This window comes from Lagenorhynchus albirostris, chromosome 16, assembly GCF_949774975.1.
Source record: "Lagenorhynchus albirostris chromosome 16, mLagAlb1.1, whole genome shotgun sequence".
NCBI lineage: Eukaryota > Metazoa > Chordata > Mammalia > Artiodactyla > Delphinidae > Lagenorhynchus > Lagenorhynchus albirostris.
In genome coordinates, this window is record NC_083110.1 from 11,197,964 (window position 1) to 11,210,588 (window position 12,625).

The window sequence follows — 12,625 nt, forward strand, 5'->3', positions numbered from 1 at the left end:
GAACCCAGCAGCATTTCCAAGCACAATCGAGCCTGACCCAGTGGGATTTATTCCAGAAACAGGATGATTTAGCTCAGAAAAGCTAATAAGTCAACACATTAATAGGTCCAAGGAGGAAAGGAATTTGATGATTCTGCTATATACAGGAAAGCCTCATATGATATCCATTCTTGGTGTACACTCTCGGCAATTAATGTAGGAATGAAATGTACTTCATGATGAAGATTATGTATTTGAAATTTAGGGCCAATTTCAGACTTAACAGTAAAACATTAGAGGCCTCCTCATTAACATGAAGATCAAGCCAAGGACAACTGCTAGAGGTGTGGGGACGTATGTATATGTGTAGCTGATTCAACTTGTTGTAAAGCAGAAACTAACACACCATTGTAAAGCCATTATACTCCAATAAAGATGTTAAAAAATAAATAAAAAAATAAAGTTGCTTTGTACCTTTCAGAAAACACACTAAGATAAGAAAATGTTAACAAGATACATTAGAAATGAATTAAATTCATTCCTGGGTTTTCCAGGGAGCCCAACTGAAAAATCTGTTCAAAATACTGAGAGTTTAATTACCAATTACCTAACATACATTTTTTAAAGATCGCTGTCTTACCTATCAACCTCGCCTGGAGACAGGTATTCCCATCCCCAAAGACATCCTGACTCAGTCCGTGTGGAGTGCGTGCTTTCACCCCAGCGGCAGAAGGGAGGAGGGTGTGTGTGAGCCAGTGCCTGCATGCGTGCGTGCGTGCGTGCCCTGGGGCCTCCCAGCTCTGCAGGTCTCCCAGCCTCTGGGCAGGGACGTGTTGCTCCCAGTGGGCCTGCCCTGCCACCCAGGTCAGCCACCCAGCCCACAGCCCCCTTACTGGCCACACACCCCTGACACCGCAGCATTCTGCCCTCCGGGCTGGGCACCTCTAGGGGCCTGCCACCCCTCTTCTAAGGAGGTTGCACGGGGCCCTGGTGCGCACAGGGTGGCCAGGCTCTGGGGTCGGCCAGCCCCAGAATGAATGTCGCCTCTTCCTGCTCTGCTCGTGGCGCTGCCTTACACCTCAGAGCCTCAGCTTCCTCTTGTGTCACTGGAACAGCCACCTCGTGAGGGTTAAAGGAGACGCGAGCGCTGGCTCCAAGTCCTCTGACTCACACTCGCCACAGGGGGCGGCTCGTGCGGCAGCGACACTGACCTTTGGGAAATGCCGTGGGCTTGGCCCCAGCCAGGCAGGCCGATGTGAGCGGGACAGTGAGGGTGGGGTTCTTCCACTGGAGGCTGAGACACAGGGCAGTGGGTTTGCCAGAGAAACCCCACCGGCTGGCCGGCGACCATGAGGCCACAGGGCCAGAACGCTTGGGGGCTGCAGGGCTCCAGGGGGTGAGAAGCAAAGAACCACGATGGAGGTCCCTGGCTGCTTTCCTCTGGAGACCCCGGGGCCACTGTCCACATGACCCATCACCCAGGGCCCTCCAATCTGTCTGCCTCTGGGCTCCCCTTGTCCTGGGACCCGCAGGACTCCAGCCAGCCCAGAACTTGGCATAGTGGACATCCTGGGCAGGGGGCCAGCTGTGACCCCTGACACCCTGGCTGAACTCAGGCAAGCCGCAGCACCTGTGGGCCTCAGCTTCCCCACGTGTAACACATGGAAGCAGAACTAGGCAGTCTCCGTGGGCCATTCCAGCCCTCGTGTCTGTTTCTCCCTTCCCTCACTTATTCAGTCAACAAACATCCCTGAGGTTCTACTGATCTGTGCTGCACACTTGGAAATGGAAGAACCCATGGAGCTCAGTGTGTGCCACTAGGGGTAGAAGTAACACCGCAGTGCAGTATGAGAGACTCGGGATTAGAGGTCTGTGCTGGCTGGGTGTTGAGGGGGCACAAGGGTGGAGGGACTACCTCTGTAGGGAGAAGTCAAGGAGGGCATCCTGGAGGAGGTCATTTGGAGGTGGGCTTCCAAGGATGAGCAGGGGGTTTCCAGTGGGTTAGGAGAAGGAAGAGCAGGGAGATAAAACAGGTCTCCTGGCTGACCTGTTTTTATCAGGATTGTTTGTCAGGACTGTGACACCACAGTCCTGACAGACCAGCCCTCTCCTGGTCACTCAACAGCAGCTCCCCAGAGGGTGAGGGCCAAGGAGCCCAGCGCTGTGGAGGGTGCAGGCAGCTTCCACAGGTACCTCAGCTCCGTCTCTCAAGTCAAACCCTACCCATCCCAAAGCCAGTGTGTGACTCCCCATCCCCAAGCAGCTCTCCCAAATGGCCTAGCTCGCACAGCCCCTGCACCACTGTGGTCCCTGTGCTTGGTGGGTACGTGACCTACAGGTGGTACTGCCCCCAGTGCTCCTGAACCTCGACGGGGACGGCAGCCAGGTCGACACAAGATGCTGTGGCCCCCCACCTCACCTTGCCTCCTCCAACCCCAGCAGCAGGCAGGCCCAGCAAGATGAGGGCGTGGTGCCTGGACCAGGCTGTCCTGAGCCAGCAGGTACAGGTGTAGGCGGCGTGGCCAGGAGGCAGCAAGGGCTTGCAGGATGGAGCAAGCAGGGGCTCCAAATTAGCACCCCAGGCCAGACCCTCCCCTAACTCCATACATCCAGCCGGTGCCAGGAGACATCGCCCCGAGGTGTCAACCTGTCCCACCTCCTCCCTGACCCCGCCCCCCGCTCCACCTGCATCCTTTCCCACCTCTCCTTCCTGGAGTCGGCTGTCTCCTCTCCATCTCTACACCACAGCTCCACCGTCAGCAAGGCCACCTGCTTTACCTTCAGAGTAAATCGGCCCTTCTCTCCTCCTCCGCTGCCACCTCCCTGGTCTGAGCCCCTGGGCCCCTGCGCTTACGTTCGCCAGCTCTGCTCCTGACACCGGCCTCCAGTCTGGTCCTCTTCGAAGCCTTGCCTGACCTCTTCCTGCTGTGCTCCTCTGCTCCCACTGCCACGTATCTCCCTCCCTTTCCTCCAGCAGGTCCTCAGGCTGAGGCCTCCCCTGACTGCCCCACCCAAGACACAACAGCTGCCCCACACTGGTGGTCAGTGCACTGGGCACCAAACGTGTTGGACCCCTGCTCGCCAGGCTGAGCAGAATTGTCATTACTGGTCCTAGCGAGACTGAGTGGGGCCCTGTGACTCATCTGGCTCAAGAGCAGTGAGTAGAAGTGACGTATGGCACTCTGAACTGGGGCACTGAAAGGTCAGTGCAAGGGCCTCTCTCCCCCTCTGCCATGGGACCTGTCAGCCCAGGTCCTTGAGTGAGGAAGGCTTGGAGCAGGGCCCCGCCAAACCATGAAAAACTCGCCGATAAGTGAAAATTACAAGGTGTTGTTATAAGCTCCTGGCTTTGGGGGTTGTTTGGTTACCGCTGATAACCTAAATTACCCTGCCCTTGATATGCACCCTTGATATGTTCTATTCCTCTTTCCTGCTTTACTTTTTCTCTTTAGCACTTATCACCATGTAACATTCCATATTCCATTTCTTGATTGTGCTTTTCTTCTTCCCTGTCTCTCTTGCTAAAAGGTGAGCCATGAGGACAGGGACTGTGGTGTCTCTGGTTCCCTGCTGAATCCATGGTGCCTGCACACAGCAGGTGCTCAATAAATGTGCACTGAATAAGTGCAAGAATGAAGGACTAAATGAGTCCTGCTTCTTGGGCACAGCCAGGCCCAGTCAGCCCAGCTGCGGCCCCCTTCTGTGCCCCACCTGCACTGAGCCTGAGGTCTACGCCGGTCAGCTCCAGGCTGAGGGCTTAGAACAGCGGCACCTGAATCACATTGCCTGATTGCCTCAAAGGAAGGGTTTGAGCCATGGAAATGCAACACTGCCTCATGCTCTGGATTAATTCCAGGACAGGTTCTCAGCCTCCCTTCCTGTAGAAAGGAAGCTGGCCCTCACCTTGGGGTCCACACCCCTGGAAGCCCCAGGCTGGGCCTCACTCTCCTTAAATACACAGGTGTCTGTGGGCCCACACAGGCACAGTCCTGCCCGCCCTGCCTCTCCCTCTCTCTCACACACACTCCATATATAAACATGCCCACATTTCCACATACTCTCACTCTCGCCCACACATCACACATACACACCTCCCACGTGCCCACCTCATCACAGACCTCCTCTCCCGGCACCTCCTCCAGGGCAAACAGGTGGTTCTGTGTTCAAGTCCAGAAAAGGATCCACTGTCGTCTTGGCGCTTATAAGCCTGCCTGTGCCAGTCCCAGGGCAGCCACCCTCCTGCCGACCGTGTCACTGGGGCTGCTGTCTCCTGCCTCTCCGGCCCTGCCCACCCCACATGGGTCCCTACCAGGTGTGCAGGTGCCGTGCGGCCACAGACTATCACCGGCGTCCGCAGGCCGTGCCAGGTAGCAGCCTGGGCTGCCCATCCGTTCTGAGCCCTGGGCACAGCCCACCTGACAGCTGGTGTCCCAGTGGGGACCCACAGAGAGAGTGGTTCCCAAGGGCAGGCTTCCTCCGGGCCTGGCCAAAGATGTTCTCAGGATGGCCACACTCCTTGTCCGGAGGTCAGGACTGCTTCCCGAGCTCGGCGGCGCAGGAACCCCTGACCCCGCAGTCCGACTGCAACCAAGGGGTTGCCCTGCGAGCTCGTCCACGTCACCGCCTCCGCGACCCGCCTCCCCGCACCTGCCACGCGCCGCAGCCCTACCTGGGGCTCCAGAAACATCCTGGCTGCCTGCTCCCAGCGCTGTCTCCCGGCGCCCCGGGCGTCCCGCGTGCGGCCGCTTCTCTCCCCGCGCACCACTGCAGCTCCAACCCTCCGCCCCGCCCGCGGACTACCCCACGCCCGCCTCCTCCCGGGAGGCGGGGCCCGACCAGGGCCGGGAACGCTAGAATTCTGGATGGGGCGGAGGTGAGGGGTCAAGGGGTAGCGAGGGACGGGGTGGGGCCGAGGGACCTCGAGGCAGGGCCAGGGGCGGTCCGGGGCATCGTGGAGTTCGAGGGGGGCGTGGCGCGGGGGCGGGGAAAGGACCGGAGGGGCGGGGCGCTGCTTGGAGAGCGGTGGCGAAGGTGCAGGGGTTGGGGCGCCGGGAGGGGCGCGGCGTGGGCAGGGCACACAGGCCTGGCGCTGGATTTGGGGGCGCTGGGAGTGCAGGCGGAGCGGGCCGTGGCGTCAGGACGGAGGCCATGGCAGGGTGTCAGTGCTGGGTGCGCCGGGTGGGCTTGCGAAGGGGGGCCGTGTGGGTCGGTGCTTAGCGCGCGGTAGGAGCGGTCGTCCTGGTGAGATCCAGCTAACGGAGAGCCCCGTGCGCCCCCATATCCTCCCTCGAGCCTCTCTTCCCCCTCCCCGACCTCACCTCATCGTAGAGGTCCACTACAGAGCTACGGCAGGTGCTTGGCCAGCGTCTGGCTTGAATGCCTCCCCTCACGGGGCTCTCACTCCACACAGCTCTGGCCTCGAGCGTCCCACGGAACTCTCTGTCCTTCCGTTTCCTTGAGTGAACACAGGGGACACGGCAGCTGCTTTTGTGGGAGGACTACTCTAAGACACAGCGTGGGTCGGACCTGGCACATGGCACAGCGAGGCGTCCTCCCGCCCCCAGGAGCCCTGGCGCTCAGAAAGAATCCTGTCCGGTGACGGATCTTCCCCTCCCCCGCGTTCCTGCGTTGCCCCCAACGCGGGCTCTGAGAATCTGAAGGGAAAAGGTGGACTGAGGGAAGAGCGGGAGGGAAGATCTCTGGGAGATCTAGAACCGGAGGGCCCAGAGGCTGAGTGGGGAGAGGGAGGGGGTGGGATCTGGAAGAGCTCAGGAACAAGTTCTGGGGCTGGGATGGGGAGAGGTGATGCTGTCAGTGTCCAGGCAAGTCCCAGGACGCCGGCCCCCAGCAGCCCGTGAGACAGCCATCTCTCTTCCCAGCTACCCGTTCTCCTTTGCCTGTTCTCTCACCAGTAGCAAGATTGGCCCTGAGGCTGAGTCCTGCTGGACAGCTATTTCCGTCTTGAGGAACCAGGGGCTGTGCTGAGTCCATTCACCAGCCTCCTCCAAGAGAATGCAGGAGTTTGGAGACAGCTGTCCTTCTCTAGGAGGTCTTCCCCCACCCCCCTTTCTCTACTAATACTGGAACCCAGGTCTCACTGCCCCAGCACCTGCTCCTGTGGGCAGGCAGTCGGGAAGAGGGGGCAACATTAGCAGGAATGGCCAGGGCTGCAGACTACTGGCACATCAGCCCCCCAAGCTTCCACACTGTCCGTCCCCCTGCTGCTTCTGCATCTCATTTCAGGCCAGTCAGAGGATGCAAAGCTAACACTGGCCTCTGCAGGGGACTTGTGGAACCAGGACCAGCCTGGGCCCTTGGTCCTGAGCCCGCCTGGCCACTCTTCCCCTTCAGACAGCTCCACAGTGCCAAGAGGGGTGAGGGGTTTTGCCCTGAGGGAGCTTGCCAGGCACCTACCCCTGCTGTCCGCGGCCCTACCCCACAGCCCTGCAGGACATCTGGGCCCTCAGGCAGCCACAGTATTTCCTCAGGAAGTCCATGTGGGCAGTTAACACCCTCTGCACCCCGAGCAAGCCTTCCCCTCTGCTTCTCTAGATGTTATGGCCCAGAGGAGTTGGCTAGGCCAATATGCAGCACCACTGCACCTTTCTGTACATGCTCACTCACAAATTTCACAAGCATCCCTAAGAACCTCGATAAAGTAGATGCTTCCCCAGGATGAAGGAGCACCCTCTGCCAGTAGTCTCTGCAATGGGAATGTCCTCACAGACACAGGTGGTGCTCGCTCGCCTTTGCTCACGGGTGTGACCTCAGCATTCATGTGTGTACATGGACTACATCCGCATCCCAAGGCAGCAGGGAGATGGGCGTGCCAGGGCTGTCCCCTGCCAGGGTGCTCCCCTGCTTGAACCTGTGGGTGGGGCTGGGCGTAGAGAGCAAGGTGCTGCAGGGAGGACTTGTGGGGACCGGCACAGGAACACAATGACCTTGCCAGAGCTGGCTTTGGAAAGTGGAGAAGGAACCAGCTGTGGTGCGGCCAGCAGACATGTGCTGGGGGCTTCTGGAAAGATGAGGCACCCCAGATGATGTGGGCTGGCCATGAGGCCAGGAACAGTGCATCCATCCCGTGACCATGAGAGGATGCTCTGAGCAAAGAGCAAGGAAGCCTGGTTCCAGAATGACAGTGACCCTGGACATCCTCCCAAGTACAGACACCTGGGACTGACGGGAAACTGGGACAGGAGGCTGGACTCACTGCTACAAGCTCCTAATCAGTGTCCTTGCTTCCACCTGTCCTGCCTCAACACAGCAGCTGGATTGGCTCTGTTAAAACCTGAGTCAGGTCCTGCCCTTCCTCTGCCCAGACCCTCAGTGAAATGAAAGCCAGGGTCCTAGTGGCCCTGCAGGCCCCATTGCCTGCCCCCATTTGAAACCTCCCACCTTCCACTCACCTCTGCCCCCGCCGGCCCTGCATGTCTGCATGGCTCTCCCACTTGGGTCTTTACTGACGTGTCACCTTCTCGGTGACATATTTACAGTGTTAACCTCCACTCCCACACTTCCTCTCCCACTGAACTTTCCTTCTCATGGCTACTTCAGTTGACATATTCTTTCTACTTCCTTATTTGTTAGTCTCCTCTAGGGAGAATTCGAGCTCCATGAGTGCAGGGCCTTTGTCTGTTTTGTTCACTGCTGTGCCCCAGTGACTGTGACATGTTTGCATGTGGCGGCACTTGATACCTATCTGTTGAATGAATATGTGTGTATGTATGTCTGTGTATAACCGTGCAGATATAGATATAGGTGTATGTATCTAGTATAGGCCTCATATCCAGAATATATAAAGAACTCATAAAAATCCAAAAAGTCAGAAGACCCAACTTTTTAAAAATAGGCAAAAGACTTGAAGAGGTACTTTACCAGAAAGGATATCCCAAAGGGTGATACACATAAGAAAAAGCATTCATTAGTCATCAACGGAAGGAAAATTAACACCACAGTGTGATACTGCTGTACACCCACCAGGATGGCTAAAATGAAAAGGCAGAAATATCCAAGTGCTGACAAGGATGTGGCACAACGGAAACTCCCAGCCGCTGGTGGTGGGAGCTGAACTGGTAAAGCCACGTGAGAAGATGAACCCATAGTGCCTACAAAAGTCGAGCATATACAGGGCCAGAAACTCCTCCCTGGGTGGAGACCCACCAGAAATGCTTACATACTCACACCCAAAGACCCATCCATGAGTGTTTATAGCAGCACTCTTCACAATGGTTCTAAACTGGGAACCACCCAGCCGCCCTCCACAGCCAGGAGGTGTAGTCACTCAGGGAGCACCCCACAGCAATGAGAAGGAACGAAGACAGACACACACAAGGAGCAGTCTCAACCACCATCACGGGGAGCAAAAGAGATCCGGCGTGAAAGAACATCTAATCAGCATCCTACGGGGCTGCTGGGGCTGCGGCTGGGTGCTGGTCACCCACGTGCTCACCCCGTGAAAAGTCACTGCGCTGCAATATTTATGACTCATGCACTTGGCTGTATGTACATTACACTTCAAAACAGTTTATGTTTTAAAAAAAGAAATAACTTCCCAAGCAGAGCAGGCAAAGCTGTCTGAGCCCCAAGGCCCTTCCAAGTCTGCTGTGAGCCACAACTCAGAGAAGCCAAACTGGGGAAAGGAGCATTTTAAGGACACTGGTGGTCTCTGCCTCCCTCTCCTCATTCCCCTCAAGACCAAAGGCACCTCTGGTTAAAAAAAAAAAAAAAAACCACAAACAAACAAAAAGCCTGCTCCTTCCTTTAAAAAGGTACAGCCTGCAAGGTTTTAGTTTTGGAAGAGGGAAGGTAGCCTGATGTGGGGTGACCAACTTTGAAGAACAGAGGAAGCAGGAACCCAAGTGCCCACACAGGTGGTGCCCATGCCAGCATCACGACAAAGCCCCTGCAGAGGCTAAAACCTCAGAAGCTAGGGTTCCAGGGCAGCGGGGTGGGGGGCAGGCTGCCAGAAGACGCAGGTGAAAGTCTGATGGCATCTGCGGGACCACGCAGGGGTGAGCACCAAGGGCGAGGGAGCAGGTTACGTGCAGCCTCTCCTTCCTGCACGGACTCCCCTCCCCACGCTGCCCAGCTGGGGCCACCCTCCTCCATCCCCACCAGCCACTTATCACCCAGGGCAGCCGTGCAGGCAGAGCTTCGGCTCCAACTCTGAGTGCGATGGATGAGGTGGGCGCCTCTCTGAGTTATCATTTCCTGGGTATAAAGCAGGGTTCATGACACCCAACTCAGGATGGCTGGCAAAACATGAAGCCAAGTGAATCAAGCACTTGGTGAGCCCTAGAGACTTCTCAGTTTCTAGTTCCGAGGGCTTGAGCTGTCCAGAGGCTCTACGCCTGCCCTGGGAAACAGCCTGGGCCGCCTGCACTCAGCAACTGTCCACTGAGAGGTCCTCTCCTGTTGCCTCCACGCCCCCGCAAGAGGGCTCAACAGGACCCGGCTGGGACATGGCGTGGCCTGAGGGCCAGTCAGCACTCTGGGTGGTCAGGCTCGCCCTGCGGCAATCACACCCATGCAAACCCGTGAGCTTCAGGGCACACGCATGGCCGACACCCTGGGGAAGGGCGAAGTGCCAATTCTACTCAGCTGCTGACCCTGTCCCCGGGCGATCTGGAGCAGTTGGGCACAACGATGTCCACCGAGGAACACACACGGGTCTCTGCATTTCCCTAACCCTGTCTGATTAATACTCCCCTTTGGAGAATAATGTTGGAAGCAAACAAATCGTTACGGTTTTAGGTGACACTGAAGCACAAGGTATGGAGGAGGGCAAATGGGGGGACAGCTGACCGTTCTGATGCCCCCCTCATATCACAGAGGTTACTGCTCTGCCTTAAGAAACAGCCCCCAGCAGGGCAGGGTCCTCCACGAGCCTCACTCCATAGCCTCTGCTTGTCCCCCACTGTAGGTAGAACTGCCCGCTCACCCCGGGTGTGTCACTTGCTGCATGCGTGTAACCGGGCGCGTAACTAACCGTGACTAACAGCACGGACTGCTTGGGACAGCGGCCACTTGCTGCACCCGGGCCCTGTCATCACTCTCCCGTCAACAAGCTGGGAAAGGAGCAGGTGGAGATGGGACTTCAGCTGGCCACAGGGCTGTGTGGTCCCTGCAACACGGCCCTCTCCACTGTCCCAGCTCTCACGCCTCCCCCACCAGGCGCAGGGACCAGTGGGTGTGGTAGGGGTACCGCAGAGCCAGGTGGACTGGGTGGGGACGGTTCCCCAGGGGCCTGGCCAGACCCAGGGGGTCCTGGGGGCTAGGGAAGGACCTGGGTGGCCCTGGCGAACAGGGCTGGGAGGATGCAGAGATCTGGTGCGCGGGGCAGGGGAGGGCCGTGCTCCCACAGAGGGCGCCAGGAGGTGCCGGACGTTAGAGAAGCAGCCCTTTGGAAGGGGGATTGGTCGCATCAGGAGAGTAATCCCTCCCTGCTAGGTGCCACCTCCGCTTCCAGAGAAGGAGGAGACACAGGTGGGAGGAGGGTCTTCCCTCATGCAGGTGAGGTCCCTCAGTGGAGGGAGGGAGGGAAGTGGGGAGCCTGGGCACGAGCACGTCTAGGTCCTGTCTGCCCAGTGAAGGGGGCAGTTCCTAGCAACGCCCCTCCCTGACCACACCCACCTGAGTCCTGCCGCCCCTTCACACTGAGTGCCCACCGATCCCGGCTGGCAGTGGTGGGCAGAGCACGGACCCGAGCCCACTGCACGAAGATCACCAGGTAGAGGCGGAGCGACCTGCCCAGGGCGGCCTGCAGGAGCCCCTGGGCTGGTGCCCTGGTGCCTATATGGGGAGTGGGCCAGGATGGGGGGTGGGGACGCGCCAGCACCAGGAGGGCTGCCCAAGGCCACACTCCAGCCCTTTCCACAGCCCACCCCGAGGCCTCAGAGAGGTCACACTCAGGTTCCTGCTCTCAAAGAAATAAATTAATTTCTCCTAAGCAAGGTTTCCTTTCAGGCAACACTCCCTAGCCAGTCCAGCTTCCGGAGTGAGGCTGTTTTCTAGTCTGTGTGTGGGACCAGCCACCAGCATTTATCTTCTGAGAGCAGAGGAGGGGAGAGAATGCTCTCCCGGGGAAAGGTGGGAAGAGGATCCACTCCTTCCCCCAAGGAAGCCCAGACCTGCCTCCCTGGCCGGTGCCAGAGGTGGGAGCTGCAGAGGAAGCCGCCTGCTCACCTGGCAGATTCCCCCTGGACTGGAGTGGCAAGGCCCCGCCTGCCACTGCACCCCAAAAGTTTCCATTCCTCTGACTCCAACGTTTGGCCGATAGACAACCCTGACATTGAAGGGCCTGGTCCTTTCCAGTGCTGGTCATCGTCAGAGAACATTCCTCTTGCCAAGAGAACATGACCTCCCCATTTGGAGGCCCTGCCGCAGGGAAGCTGACCCTGGAAGGGTCACATGGAGGTCAGGGCCGAGGTGAGACTTCTGGGTCTTGCAGGGTCCCAAAGCTGGGAGGACGAAGATCCTGAGGCTGGGTCCTTCGGAAGGCCCGTGACCTCAGGCTGGGCAGCCCTGTGGCCTTGGAGCCCCGCAGGCCACTCTGTCCAGGACAGTGGTTGGTCTCTGGGTGGCGGTGAACCAGGAAGCACACGGGACTCTCAGCGAGCTGCCCCCTGAACTGTGATGTCATTAGCAGACAGCCCTGGACCAGGTCACAGCCTCTGCGAGCCTCAGTCCCCCACCAAAAACCAGGACTCACTACCTGAGATGAAGCAGGTCACGATGTAAGCCAGGCGCCCATAAAGAGCCTGATGAGAGTATCTGCAGGGGCAGCGGAGGCAGGGGGTGTAAAGGGGAAGACGGAGAGAGACCCTTCCCCACACAAAGCTCCCACCCGAGCGGAGGACTGCCTGGGGAACATGGACAAGGCATGAATGTCCTTGTGGAACCCTGCAGAGCCTCAACCTCAGAGCCAGACAGCATGCAAATGAAGAAGCAGGAAAGGCCCGTCCACAAGGAGCAAACTGCTTCATGGCAACCAAAAGCCCGAGTCATCAATTTTCACCCGTGCAATCTGCAAAACTAACTTTAAACGTAACACAGGGTGTGTGTGCAAGTGTCAGGGTCACTGGTGGGAAAAAGGGGAGAAACGGGTGGCAGAGATGGGATCCCTCAAGGCACCTCACGGGAGAACAGCCCCTCCTTGGCAGCAGGCCTGGCTGAAAGCATAACTGGTCCATGCACACACACGTGACCTTGTGCATGTGCACGTATATGTGTGTGTGCATGTGTTTGCACATGTGTGCTTTGTGTGTGAATGTGCATGTGTATGGTGCGAGCACGTGTGTGTGTGCATGCACGTGCCTGTGCTCTCCATGTGCACATGTGTGTATGTGCCTATAACACAGACTGGCATACACCCTCTGGAAGGTTAATCGGGGTGCCTGCCCGCCATTGGCCATCTCTCCAGTGGCCTCTTTTGCTCTCTTCTCTCCATTTGTCCTCGTTGAATGCTTTCCAGGTTTTCTCCAATGAACGTGAAGGGCTCTGTCACTGGCATAACGCAGTGCATGTTCTTTCGCTAAAACCAGGACGTGAGGCTACAGTACTCCTCTGGAGGATGCCTGGCGGGAGGCCACAGGGGGAGCCCACGGGGGGGGCCTGCCCTTGAGCACCCTCACCGGCTCCTAGA

The 12,625-nt window shown here is 58.0% G+C and overlaps 1 protein-coding gene across 3 annotated transcripts in view; it reads right to left on the minus strand.

Annotated features, from left to right (window-relative positions):
- RASGEF1A (RasGEF domain family member 1A) overlaps positions 1 to 12,625 on the minus strand; it is a 93,704-nt gene that overhangs the window by 34,527 nt on the left and 46,552 nt on the right. For 2 of the 3 annotated variants that reach the window (XM_060127017.1, XM_060127014.1), the window contains exon 1: positions 4,649 to 4,835. The exons of the other annotated variant lie outside the window; for it this stretch is intronic. In XM_060127017.1, the coding sequence (XP_059983000.1) occupies positions 4,649 to 4,666 (18 nt within the window). In that variant the 5' untranslated portion in view covers positions 4,667 to 4,835. Of the gene's footprint in view, positions 1 to 4,648; positions 4,836 to 12,625 lie in introns of those variants that run through there. 3 annotated transcript variants of the gene reach the window in all.